The sequence below is a fragment of the Melanostigma gelatinosum genome (genome assembly GCF_949748355.1).
Source record: "Melanostigma gelatinosum genome assembly, chromosome: 12".
NCBI lineage: Eukaryota > Metazoa > Chordata > Actinopteri > Perciformes > Zoarcidae > Melanostigma > Melanostigma gelatinosum.
Genome location: NC_136645.1, coordinates 9,189,229 through 9,207,658, shown reverse-complemented (window position 1 = coordinate 9,207,658; position 18,430 = coordinate 9,189,229). Strand labels below are relative to the sequence as shown.

Here is an 18,430-nt window from a genome sequence, read left to right as displayed (position 1 = left end):
TTTTTTTTTAATCTAGTTTTGAATTGGAAATTAGCCAACACCACAGCAAGGAAGGATTAAGCAGACATAATAAATGTAGGGGGTGAAGGCTTGTCCCTCCCATTTTTTCAGTTGAGTCCAGTCCAATCTCAAAGATTGGTCTCCAGAACCTCCTCTGACAAGTTCCCCTGCTTTCCTGTGAGAATAGGCAGCCGCCGTCACAGAGGAGCCGAGGGAGTTCAGGAGATCAGAGGCAAAGCAGCAGTTGCCTCTCTTGTGGGAAACCAGATGACCCTCTTCAAAGTGATAATGTAAACAGCTAGCAACTGCTGGAACCGTGGGAGTTTGAAGTAAAACCCGAGGAATTCTCCTGCAGGATAAGTTTAAAAACGAACAACACCGTAAGTTGTATTCTTTTTTAAAATCTTTTTATCTTTTTGAAACAGCTCTTTGCTGGAGCTAAGAACAAAGCACATACGCTGTGGAGCATTGTGCAGTTGTGTGATCTGTGGGGTTTGAAGCTCTGGGAAGGTAAGAGGTTATTTTCAATGCACTGTTAGCAGATAAAGTACACTTTACATAATACAGGTTTTTGTGAGACAATTTCCAAAATATCAAGACATGGTGTATATGGTTTCTGTGCATTGCCTTTTTTTTTTTTTGCATTAAGAATTGCTTACGTCTATTTTTACAGCATTCTCAAGATCATCATTGCTAAACTAGCCTGCCTTGCAGCTGGACTAACTCCAGCTGCAGAGGCGTTAAGCAGCTGCTTTCACTTAATGGCACCCCTAGTAACATGAACAAGCATTTGTTGACTTTAGATGTGGGGCTCGGGCAGAAACAGGATTTCATAATACGTGTGCCTGGTGATGTGAGTTATAGACAGCCGTAAAACGGAAAAGGCAGGTCGTGACCCGGACCGTTTCACCCGTGCAATGGATTGTTCCTGTTCTAAATTTTATGAATTTTACGTGAGATTAAGTTTTATGATGTCATCAGCTTGTCGCTCAGTGACTTTTATAATAAATGGAATTCTTTTACTGCACTCGATTTGGATACTTTTTTGTTCGCAGTAAATTACAGGTTTTTGCATAATGTTGGAGGTTTACAGGAATTTTTACAGCATTACTAAATTGAAAACACTTCCTTTTTCCAAGGGTGTTGGTTACAAGGTGACACATATGAGGGATCTGTTAGCTCGACCACCACCTCAGCCTTGAGTAAAAGTGAACCGCACACTAACCACTCGCTCTCCAACATGGATGCCGTCCAAATACAACCACTGTAGGGACTACAGCCAGCTCCTCCACTTAGGTAAACAGTCTATTTCCACACAACTGCAGTGTGTGTGTGTGTGTGTGTCTACATGTGTGTCCTAATGCGGTTCTACACCCAAAAGCTGCGAAGGCACCGATCCAACTGTAACAATGTAAATTGTTTCAGGTTGAAAGTGTGCTCTGTTGTTGCCTGCCACCCACCCTGCTGTGGGAGTGTAGCAGGGCCATTTTTAGCAAGTCGGGATATATTCTGTGTGAAGTTGTCAAAACAATGGCATTGTTTTGCAGCAGAAACACAAACTCTGGAGTACAAGTTCTCTTTTCTCTCCAACCACCTCAAGGTCAATGCAAAAGCAAGTTTGACTGAATGTAAATGTAAAAACTACAGTAGGACAAGCAGCTATGCCCTCTTTGCTCAGTAACAACAGTAAATAATGCTCTGATAAGTCATTTAAATTGTCCAAATGTCCATCAAGTTAGACAGTGCCTCATAAATGATAAACACCAAGTGAGCACATTAACAGCATGATATCAACTTAGTTATACTGTCTGCACAACTCGATCAAAAACATGTACTCTCTGTGGGAATTTAGGGTTTTACAGGTATGTAAAATGTGGTCAACAACTCTTTGTGGTCTATGATCACATTCAGGTTCAGGCAAACAATGTGCAGCTGTGTTGGGTAGACTACTGGTCAAATTATAGCTAATTATTTAGAAACAAATTTAAGCCTCACAGATTACTGTGCTGCCATATGGCTCCAAACAATCTCGCTCTCAGGGCAGCGGGTCAGGTTGAGTTGATAAAAAAGGTGCCCAGCAGTGGCCAGAGTATAATTACCAGAAATGGTTATCGGAGAGGGGCCTGGCAAAAACTCTGAAAGGGTTGTGGCCAATATTTGTGGCCAGATGTCTGTAGTTGGAAAGGAAACAGTTGCGATTTCAATCTTGTAGGTAATCAATACAGAATGTCTGTAATTAATGAGGGAATACAATGACCGTTTCCTCCGTGCTCTAATTACAAGGAAGAACAATCAGTCAAAGGAGGCAGAGAATAGCTAAAGTTATTATCTGCTTCTCCTCATTGTATTTCCATGAACTGGTGGCGTTCTATTTTCTATTTCCATGCATTTTGCAGAGAACAGCCTCTTGTCTGTAAAAGTGGACGTTATCTGGCAGAGATTCGCTCTCCTCCTCACGTCAGCCTCAGACAAGAGACAGAATAAGCATTGGTTACCATGGCAACAGTGGTGGGAAAAAGCCGAAGACAAAGTTGTTGTTTTAGTTTTTTCCTCCCTCCACATCAATCATGATAAAAATGTACATATGTTGCTCTGCATGTTTGCAGTACTTTCTGAGTGGTTCCCGTTGTCTGTGATTCATTCATCGTTCCCAATAACAAAGATCCACTGAAAGCTCCGCTCTGTGTTATTCTTGTCATGCAGTACTTTGGTGACATCTGCGGTATACCTGAGAGTACCGGCTGAATTTAGACTTTCATCCGGCAGCTTGAAGACAACATTCTGCAGATTCCAGAGAAAGAAACAGTTTCCTTTTCCTTCCAAAATCTTACAGCTGTCAAAAAATTGTGGGGGAAAATGAGACATGGAAAATGATGAATGCTGTTGTTTGTTATTTTCTTTGCACAGAGCTTGCAATATTTTAACCGAACAATAATCATGGGGTAGCTCGTAGATTAAAGAAAGAAGAGAAAGAAAGAAAATGTAAAACATTTAAAGGTAAACTTCATCAATTCGACAACGAAATATGTCACGAGGAGTACTACTCAACCTGTGAAACAGTTGTACAACATCTATGTTCATGAGCTTTTTTCAAAATTTGAGAAAATGACCTCCATGATGTCATTATCAGCTTGGACTTAGAGGCAACAAATGTTTAACAATTTACAAACTCTGTTGGGGTGTGAAAGACATGCCCTGTGAACAGGCAGCGAGGGTTCTAATGAAGGAATGAAACACACTATTGAGTTGCATCATGGGAAGGACTAGGGACTAAAAGTCAAGATATCTGCAGCTCAAATGGATCCATTTTCTCTTTCACTCACAAGTCCTCAAACTTTAGAGAGGTTCACTATTCACTGGAATAAAATGTATATCTAATAGCACAATTCATGTTTATGAACATCAGTTTTATTAAATTGGTAAATCGTCAATTGCTTTTAATGGTCCTGTTATCCACTGATCATTAATTTCGGAATATTCTACCATTTACATTTCATGCACTCCTACACATTATTAATAGCCTCTGTCACTCTACCTTCAGCTTATTCCAGGTCAGAGAAACCGAATACAGCACCAGCCAGCGCCGTCATAAACCCAAACCCATGAGCGGCAGAGACGAGAGCAAACTATAGGAGGGAGAATCTGCAGGTCAAAAGGTGGCTTCATGCATCCCTGCGTTTTCAGTCCAACATGCTCTGCCTGCCACAGTGCCAGACTTTCTTAAGCTCAACCAAAGTTCAACCACAACACGGTGCTGGTCGTTAGTCTTTGTACTGATGTCTCTCTCACAGGTTTAAAACCGTGGATCCAGGCAGCATTTGCGTGTCTGCATGTGGAGGTTATTTCCAGTAGAGTAGCAGGTTTGTGACAAGACAAAGGTGTGCTTTTGTCTGCGGACTTATCCTCAGCAGTAATCTGTATGAATGAGGCGTCGACTAATAACACCTGACATCTGGTCAATGCGTCCAAGATAGACTGCCCTCGCTGAAAAGTTCAAATAGTCAGCAAGAATGCGGGGGCTGGCGGGTGGGAGGATGTTGAGTGTGTGTTTAGTGTGTGTGTGTGTGTGTGTGTGTGGAGACATTTAAGCTTGTACGTGGTTTCGGTGGGAGCTCTGCCAGAAACAGGGAGGCAGGGTTTGAGGGTTTGAGGGTTCACATATCTCTGGAGTGAGGAAGTTCTGCTTTTCATTACATCAACCCATATGTCCACATTTCTGCTCCGCCTCCGAGACTCCACTCTATGTCCTGACACTGTTATGTCAGTCAGACTCTCTCTTGCTCCTAAAATCTCGATATTTGTGTGTCTGATCGTGTGTGATTAAAGGGCTAATAACTCGGGCAGGGGGCTGAGAAAAACGAGAGATTCCAGAGTTGCATTCACTTAATATTTAAATATTGCTACAATACTCTCTAAACTAAAGAGAGACCGGCTGCAGCACGGCAGAGAAGAGTTGAGAGGTGGTGAGAAGTGAGGAGGGATCCTTTCTCAGCAGGATAAAGCTGCACAGCATCACATTCACTTTAATCTTGATCTTATACCGTTTACAGTTAGAGGGCCAATTTATTTGCTTGAAGAAAAGCAGCGTGCAAGTATTTCCTGAGGCTCCATTAGCTGGTGTTATTATCGCTATATTATCATGAGATGATCTTATGTGACTTGACTCCCAAGAACGCAAAGCCAGCACATTAAGTGACGAACATTTTGCCGTGAGAAGTGACCGAGTGGTGGACAAATATGTCTGGTATAATTCAGTGTGTTGCACATGGCTTATTACCTAGAATCATATGTATTCATGTATTGGGCACATCACAGTGAGCAGGGTACATTGTGTTTGTGGAATCTAGTCTAAAGTGAATATGATAAATCAGAAATATGAGTGTGTTTCCTCCTAGAGAGAACATCTGTGTTTCATTACTTTATAAAAACCAACATCCTATATTTTTGGAAATCTTTTTTTTCTGGTGGAGGCCCTCACTTTTTCAGAGGGAAGCACTTGTTCTGGCTTTGAAGTGCTCTGTTTTGTTGTTGGCTGGGCCTTGTAGCTTTGATGCAAACCTCCACTGAGGGGCTGTGGTGAACACACAGGAGCCTCAGTTATTTATGACATGAGGTGGTAGAAGTTAATGAATCACACACACAACAAAGGCCATAAGAGAAAATAAATCACCAACTCTGGCTGAAACTGGTAGCAATGTATTACAAGTTCCTTTGTGGGATATTAGGGATAAACAGAGAAACACGGTCGCGAAACTACAGTGTTGTTGTAAAGAAGAGTCTAAAAAGCTGTAGGCTGATCCTGAGTGGCCATTCCTTTGTCCCGCTGCATACATAAGGCCCGGTGGTGGGTGGATAAGTGAAGTCACATGGTCACTTTTCCTTTTTTCCCACACAAACACACCCACATCCTCCTCCATGCAGCCACTCTTCTTCATCTCACTCCTCTCACCCGCAGCAGCAGGCAGTGTGCGCGTACTGTAGCGGCACCAAGTTGCGCTCTTTTCCCCACGATGTCTCCGAGTCGGGAATAAAAGGTTCGTCTGATTATCCTGGAGCCTCTGTCGGGGAGAACAAGTCGACACCACGTCGCCCGGAGTCACTTAATTCACCAAGTGAGCACTTTGTTTCAGGTAATTACCAACTTATCGTAACAGTTTTTCCTCCTCGCGAGTTTGTGTTCGCTAAGGGCGCGTGCACGTCTCAAAGTGTAGCTTCGGCTAACATACCCCCCCCCCCCTCCTCCCGCCCGTAGTACAAATGGTTTAAAGTTGTAATTTGACGCCATGCACCGAGTGTTCTGGATAACAGGCTACTGCAAAACCGTCGGTGGAAGTTTGCATTTGGTTTGGTGGAGTTGAAACGAGTTCATTTTGGAGGCCCTGGTGTAATGTAGTCCTGGCAGCGGTCTCCTGCATCCACCCAGCCCCACGTCCAGGTATCAAAGGTGCTAACTGCTATTCAAACTGGCTAATTCACACGAGGCCTACCTTTGTTTACTGTTGCTTTATAGCTGCTGGAGGACCGGTAGAAGTGGGGAGACTTCCCTCTGCTTTCATCTCACACTTTTATGACTTGGCCTGCGTCTGTGTAGAGACAGTGAGCTTCTTAAGCTGCAAAACACAAAGTGAGAGAAAACTTAACCTGTGAGAACGAGAGGTGTTGTTGATGTCCACATGCATTGCTGTGTTATTGAGTTGTAATTACTTCTGTGAAAAATACATGCGTTATGTCTACAGCTGCAGTGACGTCATCTTTTTTTGTTTTTGCACATCAGCAGCTTTGTGCTCACAGAGCAGCATCAATCATAAGACAACGTCCTTCCTCGCTTTTGTCCCCATCCTTGTAATTACATGAGTCACCACACAAACCATACAGCATCTTTTCCCTGGTGAAACAACAACCCGTTGCCTTGACAGCCCGAATGTGAAGCAAGCTGTGCTGTTTCATATTTTTTTGTTTCAGATCCCAGAGGACGAGTAGGAGGCTGCGCAGCGAGAGACATGAGCCTGGTGGAGGTGAGGCAGACGGCGGGGTCTCTCACCCTGGCCCTGTCCAACAACGACCCCAAGGAGCGCTACTTCGACCGCGCGAACGAGAGCGACCCCGAGTACCTGCGCGGCAAGAACATGTCGCCGGACCTGAGGCAGGACTTCAACATGATGGAGCAGAAGAAGAGGGTCACCCAGATCTTGCAGAGTCCAGTATGTAGCCCGCGGCTCCGTATACGTGCCCTCCTACACACAAGCTCTCAGCGCGTATGAGTAATAAACAGAGACAGAGAGGCACCGTCACCCGAGACCGACTGAAATGTTATTTTTCTGTTGGCTTCATTCGTCTTGCACAATATTAAACTGGAAGATATCTGAAGGACTCAAGGACTATAAACGGGCATTGTCACTATTTTCTGACACTCAGCAGCTCGAGCCATTAACCGGTAATCAACGTATTCTTTGGTTGTCGCCTCAATCGTAGAATTCTCCTCTCACTCTGCGCCCATATATACCGCAGGAGACAATATCTCAGAAACAGAAGCAGTGCAGTCTGGTGAGATGAAGTGCGTGGAGGAGCAAACAAACACATGCCAATGAAGAGCATGGAACTAAGACGAGCTCACACTGTGATTGCATAACGGGCCCAACGAGTGGAGCTCATCTCATCACCATGGGAACTATGGTTGGATGAAGCAGAATGCTGGAGCTTAGCTGCAGCACATAGGAAGACTGTTTCAAGACTCTTGAAGGCAGAAATTGATTATACGGTTTGATGCGATCCCTCCTGCTTCTAGTCCCTTTCACAGACACACAAAGAGGTTTCTAGCTGTCTTTAGTGATTTGTTTACAGATTTAATAAGCGGTGCTCCCTGGCACCCTGAGGTGTTGAAGTGAGATTAGGTTGTGTTGCTAGGTTAATTGAGCCTCTCTTCTTTTGTCTACAGGTGTTTAAAGACGAGTTGGAAGGCCTGATTGAGGATCAGATGACCAAGGGCAACAACCCTACAGGTCTTCTGGCTCTGAGACAGATTGCGGACCTGGTCATGGCCAGCACCTTGGGAGGGGCCGGCCCTCTGACTTCGCCCATCAGTGAGTAATAGCGTGTTTGTGTGTGTGTGTGTCTCCAATCTCGTCATCTATCTCCCTTTCGGGCCTGATTGCCATTCAGCGTGTCTGCGTGTGCATTATGCAGGCTGAATACCTTCATTGTCAGACTCCTGTGACACTGAGCAACAACCCTCGAAGCAGCAGAGGAGGCAGAAAGCTGTTTACAGCATTCTTCATTGTCAGTGTTCCTATTAAGTAGCCAGCCCTCATGATCCGTCTTGGTAATGATACAGCAGTTTGCGATGTGGATTATGTTAGCCAAAACCTCTTTGTCTTGTGTGTCTTGTGGAGGTCACAGAGCACCCAGAACTAAAAAGATCAATTTGAAAAAGACAATCAAAACTGTAAATGTGAGGGAAAAAATGTCACCGTCGGAAATGTCTATGGGGTTGCAGAGGCAGAGCCGCTCTTTAAAAATCTGAAGTGGCTGTAAAAGATATGGCCCTGTATCATTAAATTCCCTTTTATGGTGTTCCAGCCCAAAAATACCCTTCGGTTCCTCGATGGGAATTCTGAGAAAGACCCTTTTCTTAAGCTCCAGCTGTAGAGACTCCCTGGGATGTTTCCACTTTATATACTGGAGAAGAAAACCATGGAAACAACCTTCAAATTGAATGTTGTTGTTGCACCAGAAGTTGCTGATGATGTTATGTCTTGTGACAGGCATTGGGATGGTGACTCCAGTCAATGACTTGTTTGGCATCGAGTCTCCCTCCTTTGCCAAAGGGGAGAAACAGAGTCGCTGCAGGCTGGCCAGCCTCTACAGGCTTGTTGACCTCTTCAGCTGGGCTCGTTTTACAAGCTCCTACAATACCGTGAGTACAACTTCCCTTCACGGCGTCTAGCCGCTCCGCTGCACATCTGCTTGTGTATGCCGCACAGGGTTTGTGTAACTTTATGTGTGCCTGGTGTTTTCTGGCTACTGGGAGGCTTAAAGGGGGAATACCTCTTCATTTTCAGAGCCCATATATTATTTATGGTTTGGAAATGTCAGATTTGAGAATGTGTACAGCTCCCCAACAGCAAGAACTCAAACGGAAATATGTGATAAACACCTGCGATTTCAAGATATTAAGCTCACATTTTCCCCAAAGACCAAAGCCTAGAAAGTCAGTTTTTATCAACCCACACACTTATTTTTGGATTTTTCAGAGTGAAGAGAGCTTTCCTTTGTGGTTCAGAGTTTCCTGTACCCATGGATCTATGAAATGGTTGTCCCTGCTCCAAGTAGCTGTTAACCCAGCTTAAATAACTTTTTAACAGTCGAGATTTGGTCTCCTGTGGCTTTGGTGCTTTTGGACCCTGACAAGAATAAATGTACGAGGGAAACACTCCTGCAGAAGCATTATAAGGGTCAGAAATACACGCATATATATATATAGGCTTAGATTCTCCTGCCCCAGCTTGATTATACACTGCAGTATCATCGCAGACATTTCGGAATGTCTCATTTTCTTCATTTTATTGTAACCTCGATATGTTTTGGATTTTAACAATATGTTCATTGTGCTTCAGGTGCGTGTCACTAAAGAGCAGGATCATGTTCTTATCAGTCCACGAGGTCTGTCTTTCGCTGAGGTGACGGCAGCAAATTTGGTGAGCACAATGACTGTGTTGTTGTCATATTCCCATCATGAGTGCAGACTGCTTCCCCATGGAATTTCGATGAAAAACAAATCGCTTCACAATGATACCATCATGTGTTGTTATGTGTGGCTCCCTGTTTTAGTTGTATGTCATGAATGCCCCCACCAGGGAGGCATGGCACATCAGTATAATACACTGCATGCAGACACACACGCATGTAGGCGACGCAATACAGATAGTAATAGGCAGAGGCAAGAGGCAGGGAAGGAGGAGACTGCTAGTGAGCAAGCATGGATGTAAATGATGCCGGTTCCCAAATATATTGAAGGGAGGAACTGCATTGCAGCTGTTTTGTGAGGGAAGAAATACAGATTTGTTTCTTTACAAGAAACCTCCACAGGGTGCCTTTAATGGAATTTCAAATTATTCCGTCTTTTTCTAAAATAATGGCTTTTTTTCCTGCCATGTTTAGGTGAAAGTAAACATCGTCGGTGAGGTGGTGGACCAGGGTTCGACTGATCTCAGCATCGACCACTTTGGGTTCGCTCCTCATGCTGCCATTTACTCCATGCGCCCCGACGTGAGATGCATCGTTCACATACATACCCCCGCCACAGCTGCTGTAAGTACACTGCAGGCGATATTAAACAAGCTTCGTCTTAATCAAGGCCTACAAGCTGCTGCTCAATGCTTATTTGGCAACAGAGGGAAAGGATGAATTAAAAAGCAGCCCCCTGCTATTTATTTCAGATGCAGACACCCTGTTACGCGCTTTCACCGTTTCCGTTGAAGCGAGGCTGTAAAATGCACAACACATGATGAACATCGCTGTGTAAAGTTTTATTTCTGCCTGATAGCGAGAAAAAGAAATGTGCTTCTATTTATATGTTGGTGCGTCGCGGTCTTACTTGCTTTTATCCCGTGTTAACAGGTGTCCTCGATGAAATGTGGAATCCTGCCCATTTCCCAGGAGGCTTTGCTTCTGGGAGACGTGAGCTGCTTTGGTTACCACGGCAGCCTGGTTAATAAAGAGGAGATGGTGGAGTTTCAGAAAGCTCTGGGCCCGAGTGCCAAGGTACTGTCAAACCAAGGGACTCCATTAGTGACAGGCTCCCTTTATCACGGGATGGAAGGCTTTCAACTCCTGGTTGGAAGTTGTGAGTTATTATGTCATACTTTATGCACAACTGGAACGGAAGCGTGTCACACAAATCATGCGTTGTTACTCATAATTTAATCCGTTTGTTTCTTTTGCTAACTAACCGTGAACATTTTGTCTCAACCACTTAACAATTACATAAAGAGAAGAGAACATTAGAAACACCGTTTAATCGAATAGTTTAGCATTTTGCAAAATGCACTTCTTTCGTTTCAATTGCTGAAAGTTAGATGATAAGATGAATATGAAGCTGAAGCCAGTAGATGATTAGCTTAGCATAAAGACTGGGAGTAGCTACCAGTCTTTACAATGCGAGCGTGGCATCGATCTTATTTAACTCCCACTGGAAAGCGAATAAGCACATTACTCATTAGCATACATGACACATTGATTGATGTAATTCATGTGCTAGTATATCTGGTTATGCTATAGTATTAGCTCAGCTGGATTTGTTTTGCGCTTCATAGTGATTATGGTGTTTTTTAGGTGATGATCCTGAGGAACCACGGGCTGCTCGCTTTGGGAGAAACCGTAGAAGAGGCTTTTCACTACGTGTACCACTCACAGCAAGCCTGTGAAATCCAGGTATAAAAAGCTTGACACTATTGTTCTTGATGGTACCTCTTCACGGTAATGTCATGACATTTGCCATAATTTGGGCAGAGCAATTTCTGAACCTGAATGTGGCCGAGATAGACCGTTACACAGTTATAAGCTAACTACATGTGTTTAAATCACTTTATTATTACTATCACCAGCATTTTTTAAACATTTCGCAAACTTTTTTCATTTCTTCTACGAATGAGTCAGACTTGGTTGCAAATCGCAAAATAATACTGCAGTGCCTGAAATGAAAAGCTGATGTCTAACATACAGACTGTTTGAACAAAGCCAAGTCAAATATGTGATGGAGAGCGCTGTTTAGAGACAGAACCAGGTGGAACCCTGCCGCGTTTCTGAGAAACTCCTGTTGTTTTGTCAGGGAAGCAGTCGGCTCGTTTTTCCATCATTCTGGACTTGTTTTTGACACATATTGAAAGCCCATATATCTTATAATTATATTTATTTTCAAATTAAAATCCTACTGTATCTGAGAAGAGAAAATACGATGTTTTGATAATTGAAATGAATTAATGACGGTAAACCGTGAGTAACTTGCTACAGAACAAGAATATGGCTTCTTGTAACTCCTAAAGTAAAAAATGTGTACACCAGAATAATAACAATGGCGTTGCCTTTGTTCAGGTGAATGCTTTGGGGTGTTCCGGCAGCGTGAACAACCTGGTGCTCCTGGACAGAGAGAAGTTTAAACCCCTGACCCAGGGAGTGGCCGCTGCCGGGTTGGTGATGGACAATGAGGTCAAGTGGAAAGTGGGCGAGGCCGAGCTCGAGTCTCTCATGAGGATGCTGGACAACCTGGTGAGCGAACCCTGACCTGTGTTTTATCTATTCCCTTTGAAACTGGGCACGGCTGCAAAAACGCAGTTTGTATATACAGCGCTGTTTAAATCTTTAGAAGCATTGTGTAAGTGGATCTTGGGTGGCCTGTGCATCCTTTGAATCCTTGTATCTCTTGTATTTGATATGTCTTATTTAATGGGTGTCATCTGGAGAACACTACAACGGACTGCAAACAGTTTCCGCCTCTGGAACAGGAACACTGTCCAGTTAGTATTTCACAGTAATGTTTCCTCTTTGTGTGACCTAGGGCTACAGAACAGGCTACTCTTATAGGAACCCCATTGTGCGTGAAAAACCCCGCTCTAAGAACGACGTGGAGATCCCCGCCACGGTGTCGGCTGTGTCACCGGAGGACAGTGAGATGGGTCTGCGAAGCCCCTTGACGTTTATGGCGCAGAAACAGCAAAGAGAAAGGACCCGGTGGCTCAACTCGCCCAACAGCTACTTGAGGGTCAATGTTCCTGAACATTCACCCAGCGGGGACGTCAGCCCCAGGACCAAGACCATGGTGCGTTGATTTTCATGTCAAACTGTAAAAAGGAATTTAATAATCTGGCCTTTACGGGTTTGGCCTCTGAAGGAAGTAGTGAGCTGGAGAGCAGCCATTCCTTTGTGTTAGCCTGCCCTCTTGTGGTCAATCTGAAAATTGAGTTATTTTCCCCAATTTGTACTTATTCTCTTTCTCAGTGGATGAAGTCTTCAGAGCCAGGCAATAACATCGGCACACCGATAAAGATCGAGGACCCCAACCAGTTTGTCCCACTCAACACTAATCCCACAGAGGTTTTGGATAAGAGGAACAGGGTCAGTTCAAACATCACGTTTCTCAATATCAGACGCCGAAAGAATTCATTCTTATTGTCTGCATTGTATCATTATTAGAGCGTTCTCTATGATATATGCCATAGAAATAGGTACAAAAATTGTATTCGATAAATGAATGCTGATCAATATGTTCTGGCAAGTAAGGCTGCAACTAACCATCACTTTCTTCATGGATTAATTTGCCATTTATTTCCAAATTGGTTGTTGTCTTGTGATGATGAATTGAAGAACTCTTTTGTCATTTGCTGTGTTGTTGAGTGTTTGTTACAGTATGTCTCACACACAGATATTGTATGTGTAATGTCTTGACTTAATATGATTTTGTTGCTTAAATTTGTTCAGATAAAAGAACTGCACAGAGGTTACATGATGACTGCCGGACCAAAATCTCAGTTACTCTCAGGCATTGTTGTGGACACCATTAAAGGCCCAGTGAGTATATTTACCATTTGTAAAAGGCACAAAGTCACAGGTGCAGCCACACTGCATGAGACAGGATTTTAATTGCTTTAGCACATTTTCTAAAACACTGCTGCAGTTTTCAAACCACTAAGCACAATCATCACACCATTTTATACGACAACACTACCCTTACAAACATTTAACTCTTTTAAATAAAATCACCAACGAGCCAACGTCAAATTCCATCAAGTAGAAAAGGAGTTTTAACACCCAAATCAATACGGATATTCCTCTTATCACGTTATCAAAGTCAAATGTTTGCACAGGGGAAACAAAATGCAGACATGGCGAGAAAATGCTTTCTTTATTGTGCAATAGTCCTGTTTCATGGTTGAGACCTTTTAACTTGTCCCCAACAATAGGTTTCAAACAACTCTTTAGTATGTAAACATAAAAGTATAACCATGTTGCCATCGTTACCAATGAGCAATTACTTCTTTTCACTGAAGAATGCATCACATCAGGTGTCCGTAACGTCTCGTCATTCTCTCCTGTCGATCAGGCTTTCATCGTTGAGGACGAGGAGCAGACTCGCTCTCTTCCCCCCAACCCCTTCAATGAGCTCACGGAGAAAGTACTGGAGGAATACAAGAGCCTGGTAGAACGAAAGCAGCAAGGCCAAGACGGTAGTAACGCTTTCTCTCCTATTACGCAGCCTTAAAGTGCTCCATCGCTCTCAGGAGGCGCAGAAAATCTCTGCTTAATTGAATCCCACACAAGCTCATATCTGACATCATCCCATATAGATTATGGGTGTGTGGCGTGTTTGAAGTTAAACCTGAACGCTCACAGGGGTCAAGAGATTGGGATGCAGAGACAACGCTAATCTCAAAAGTTTAACAGCGCTCTCTGACTTCACCAAGCAAGGCCAAAAAGAAGTAGTTCAAACTACAGTTTAGGACCCATTAGAGGCAGCTTTCTGAAGAACGATGCAATCTTTTAAATTAAGAAACACAGATCTTGCATTATTGCATGGATTGCAATGACTATGTCTTGATGATTATTTGGGTGTAATGCTAATATTGTAGTTCGCCGTACTTCTTGCAGAGCCATGAAAGCAGTCTCACTAGCCTGTAGTCCAGTCAGAGTGCTCGGCTCATGTCTGGGGGAAATGTTGGAACTATGTTCACTGAAATGAGGATATTCCTGAGAGAAAAAAAAGAAAATGTCAGTCCATGGTTTCACTCTTCAGCTATGAAGTCAGCTCACACAGGGATGGTGAGAGACGAGCTGCAAAGACGTCTTGTCAGACTATTCATGTCTTGGTTATGACTGCAGACGGGGAAACATTTCTACAGCTGTGTATTAGAGTAGCACCTTCATTTTTCACCCTCTAAACAACAATGTGTCCGTCTTGGAACACATCAGCTAAAAGAGATTGATAAAAATAATTGTACCAGTGTTGTTAAACCAGCATAGTATTCAATGTTTTTGTTTTTATTTGCAATAGGGCAATAGGGCCTGAGCTTTTCTTTAGCGCCATCGTGAGGTTTTGAGTGAAATGTCCGGGATTGGATTGCCATAAAATCGTCTCCATGCATTCAGTGTAATCACTTTAGCGCCATCATCAGGTTCAAAAAGTTTTATTTTCTGGTATTTTTTTTTACAAGCAAATACCTGAAAAACAAAAATAATGACACTGGCATCGGTCTCAGCTGTGCTTTGTGTTTGGTGATAATTGGCAAACGTAAGCATGCCAACACTAAACTACAGGGAACATGTAGCATGCTGACTTCAACACGTAGCTCAAAGCGCTGCCTCACAGAGCAGCTAGCGTGGCCGGAGACTCTTGGTCTTAAAGACAATTCTGAGCGACATAAATGTGTTAATCCAATGCGCCTCACTCTCATGAACACAGCGGCTTTAATGAACGACTGACCGCTGATGACTTTAATCCTTTTACAGAAGATGATGATGATGCCACTGATGCAGAGGAGATGACCACATTTGATGGCTCTACTATCTCCCTCTCCCTCTCTCCCATAATGACGCCAGCTAAACACGGTAATTAGCCAATAGCCATTGAAATTATAGTCATTTGAAATTGTCAGCAATAGCTGCTTGTTTGCTTTTGTGTTTTGGTGTAATCTAAAAATATCCTCGCAACGCACTTCTCATCTGCATCCTTGTTCCCCGACGCGGTTTCATCTTGTGACAGACACGATACCCAATGGGAAAGACCACTTGGAAGAGACGGACGAGGATCTGAGCATCGAGGTGTCCAAGCTGAGCTTGAGCACTTCGGAAACGGTGGACATCTCTATTACGTCGAACGAGAAGATGGAGGAGGCTCAGACCAAGTCCCCCAAGAAGAAGAAGAATAAGTTCCGCACACCTTCATTCATGAAGAAAAGCAAGAAAAAGAAGGATGAGAAAGAAAAAACAGAGGCCTGAGGTCATTTACTGTAAAAAAAAAAAACCCAAAAAAACAATTAGTGTTTTGCTATGAAAGCTTCTGAATTGCCTTCTTTATTTCAGTCTTGTTGAAGGGAAATGCAATACAGAAAGTCTCCCAGGACTGGGTTGTTTTTTTTAAAGCCTTCCCTCATTCACAGCTATTATTTAGTGTGAAAGTTTTTCCAAGACGTGCCGGCAAAAGGTAATACGAAAGTTTTTTTACCCACGAGAATTTGTGATCGACCGCCCCCGAAGGGCTCAGTATAATCGAATCGAATGAAAAGCGAACGCAAACATGCTTATCTGTGGTTATTACCCATATTTTAATGGGATTTAAAATGGATGTCAAAACAGTTATGTTCTTATGATTTTTGTTTTCTCTCTTTTGCACAAGTTCATCGTTGAATGTACACTGAAAGCTAAGAAGATTGTCTTTATAATTCTTCAATTGAACAATCACACTAGTTGTGTGTAACAGTGGCTGAACATACTTAGACTATACAGCAGTCAGCCTAATAAGAAGTACGATTTGTATCTGAACGTATTCATAGTTCTACTATCTTGTAACAATATATGTTGGTTTGTATTTTAGCGATTACAATATAGTGTTTGATCGTTAAATAAATGATTTGATAGTCCTTACATACTAACTCTTATACTAAACATGCTGTGATGGATAATTCAGTAATGACTCACAACATTTTTACATTTTTGTCAGCGGTATTGTTGCCATGGTTGCTGCTTTATTGTAATTGTGACGAGGAATTGACTGTGACCAACAGAAGGAGCCCTGCAAAGTGAGGATTCTCGCATATTGATGTTTATGAGTGACGTCTACAGAAATGACAGGAAATCTCTGCACGTCTGGACGATGAAAGCGTCAGGCCTGAATCGCAGAGTTGACTGATCGATGTTTTGACCAATTGTGTCAGTTGATGGCAATATGCTGTGGAGAGCTCGTCTTCATAGCCGCTGTTAGAGTTTGATATAAAGTATATTTGAGGACCAGACGTATATTAACATCCCAGTCAATAATGTGAATGATTTGTTTTGACCCAAAGGGAGTGAAGTCTTTGCCTTTGTAAATAGTTTTCTTTGTGTGAACTTCTTTTGTTACGCTAAACCAAATGTTCAACAATGAAACATAGAAATGTGACAGTACAATCTAATAACAATATTTTATCGTTGTATTACTCTTTGTAATGTGTGTGCCTAGTGCTTCTATCTCCCTGCATTGTGTACATTGCTCTTTGTGCCGCCTGGTTCTTCTCCCTGGTGAAACATTACCGTCACCTTCCCTCAGAGTCACTCCTTTGAAAATGGCCTTCTACCGATGTAATAAAAGCTCAGATACGTTTCTTTAATGTTTTATTGCTCGCTTGCTAATTGACTAAAAAGTATGTGACCTTATCCTTCCATACCTTATCAAATACAGTTGTGTAGAGTTCTTTTTTTTAATGTTGTTGGATACTTTTGCATTTATTTCAGTCTGGTGTGAAACTCAAGCTAAATATCTAGACTACAACACCTCAAGTACAAAATAAAGCTTCGTAGAAAATGTACACAGCCTACCCTCTTCTTTTCTTTAAAGGCAGCGTCCCCCTAAAACAATGCACTCTGTTCAGTGATAATTGACCGTGTGAGGCTGTATAATCAGCCTTCAGCCATCATATGAATGGGCGTTGTCATGGTAATCCACTGAGAGGAGACAAAGAGGGGATTTGGTGTCTCCAACAGGTGTTCATGTTGGGGGAGTGACAGGATCTACACACACACACACACACACACCTCTCCTAGGAGATGACAAGAAGACCAGGTCAAAAGGTAGTGCATTGAATTGGACATACAAATTAACAAATTAGAAAATAATATTATTTTGAAGTCTTAGGCTAACAAAAAGATTGGCAGTTAACAATAATATATTGCTCTTAGTAATTAGTTTCCTCTAATCATTTTATCTTACTTTTTCTTATGTCAATGCGCCAAACTCGTTATCTGAACAATCCCTCTCAATGCGTGGATGGCAAAGCTTAACGCTGAGCTCTTCCGTGTTGTGACTCAACAGGAAGGAGCAGGTGACACACGTCTGGCCTGCTGGAGTGTCCTTCTGCGGTGACCTCGGGGCAAAGTGCAGCTGTTGGTTTAAAACAACAGGGCGGCTGCTGCTGCACAACAATGCTTCATCCGAGACCGGCCTCTTGTAGACCACCTGCATGCGAGATGACGGCATCGGATCAATACATCGATAGATAAATAAATGTTCCCTTTCGACAACATCCCAGAAGCCTTACACTCCATGGCGTGTGAGGCCTGTGTGGGATGTTTGTCACATTCTTTCATAAACACACACACACACACATGCCAGCGCCGTGTGACTTTGCCTCCTCTGTGACAGCAGAGCCAATGGTGTAATCCTCAGGCTTTTCAGATTACTCCAGTTGGGGTCACATTCTACACCAACCTACAGCGGGTCAGCTTTCCACGCTGCCGCTATCAGTCGGTCGGCCTGCACACGAGCTTCACAGCACAGACGAGCCTCTTCCTGGTGAAACGTCCGTGTCTGACTCTTCATCTGTCCATTTGACACGTGGGTGGCAGCAGATATAACGATCTCTGACTGTTACATTTGCATTGGGGTTATGAAGAAGCTCGGGTAACAATAGCTTTAATCAAATGAGAGGGGGGGGGGGGGGGGAAGCATATTAGCAGAGAAAGTATTCCATAAACAGGCCTGTAATTGTTGGGACCATTGCATCTTTCCACAAATTCATCCTGTTTTTTTGTTGCCAAGAAAGAGTGCGTCTCTGTTTCAGCGTTGAGATCAGGACCGTCTGTGTGTGTCAGGCCTTGCCAGGCAGCTGAAACAGACTCCATGGGAGGGTGTGCTCTCTCACAGGCGTCCGTTACAGGCCTGGCCACATCTGCAGCGGGCCAGCCATCT

At 43.2% G+C, this 18,430-nt stretch overlaps 1 protein-coding gene across 4 annotated transcripts; it reads left to right on the top strand.

The window, feature by feature from the left end:
• The first annotated feature begins 264 nt into the window (after window positions 1-264).
• Window positions 265-16,847, top strand: add3b (adducin 3 (gamma) b). Of its 4 annotated transcripts, none has more exons than XM_079279967.1 (15): window positions 265-380; window positions 6,463-6,701; window positions 7,436-7,580; window positions 8,262-8,413; window positions 9,114-9,194; window positions 9,658-9,807; window positions 10,117-10,260; window positions 10,831-10,929; window positions 11,590-11,763; window positions 12,053-12,313; window positions 12,493-12,609; window positions 12,973-13,062; window positions 13,595-13,718; window positions 14,998-15,096; window positions 15,251-16,847. In XM_079279967.1, exons 2-15 carry the CDS (start codon window positions 6,501-6,503, stop codon window positions 15,484-15,486), a joined length of 2,073 nt encoding a protein of 690 aa, XP_079136093.1. In that variant the 5' UTR covers window positions 265-380; window positions 6,463-6,500; the 3' UTR covers window positions 15,487-16,847. The 4 variants fall into 4 exon arrangements, with proteins under 4 accessions (XP_079136093.1, XP_079136094.1, XP_079136092.1 ...); XM_079279968.1 differs by lacking the exon at window positions 265-380 and adding an exon at window positions 5,458-5,612; XM_079279966.1 differs by lacking the exon at window positions 265-380 and adding an exon at window positions 5,458-5,630.
• Window positions 16,848-18,430: the final 1,583 nt, after the last annotated feature.

Excerpts from the sequence above, each read along its gene's own strand:
- add3b (XM_079279967.1), top strand. The coding sequence starts at position 6,501 with ATGAGCCTGGTGGAGGTGAGGCAGACGGCGGGGTCTCTCACCCTGGCC. Across the intron at positions 10,930-11,589 it reads AGCAAGCCTGTGAAATCCAG|GTGAATGCTTTGGGGTGTTC; the intron begins GTATAAAAAGCT and ends GCCTTTGTTCAG. Across the intron at positions 12,610-12,972 it reads TTTTGGATAAGAGGAACAGG|ATAAAAGAACTGCACAGAGG; the intron begins GTCAGTTCAAAC and ends AAATTTGTTCAG.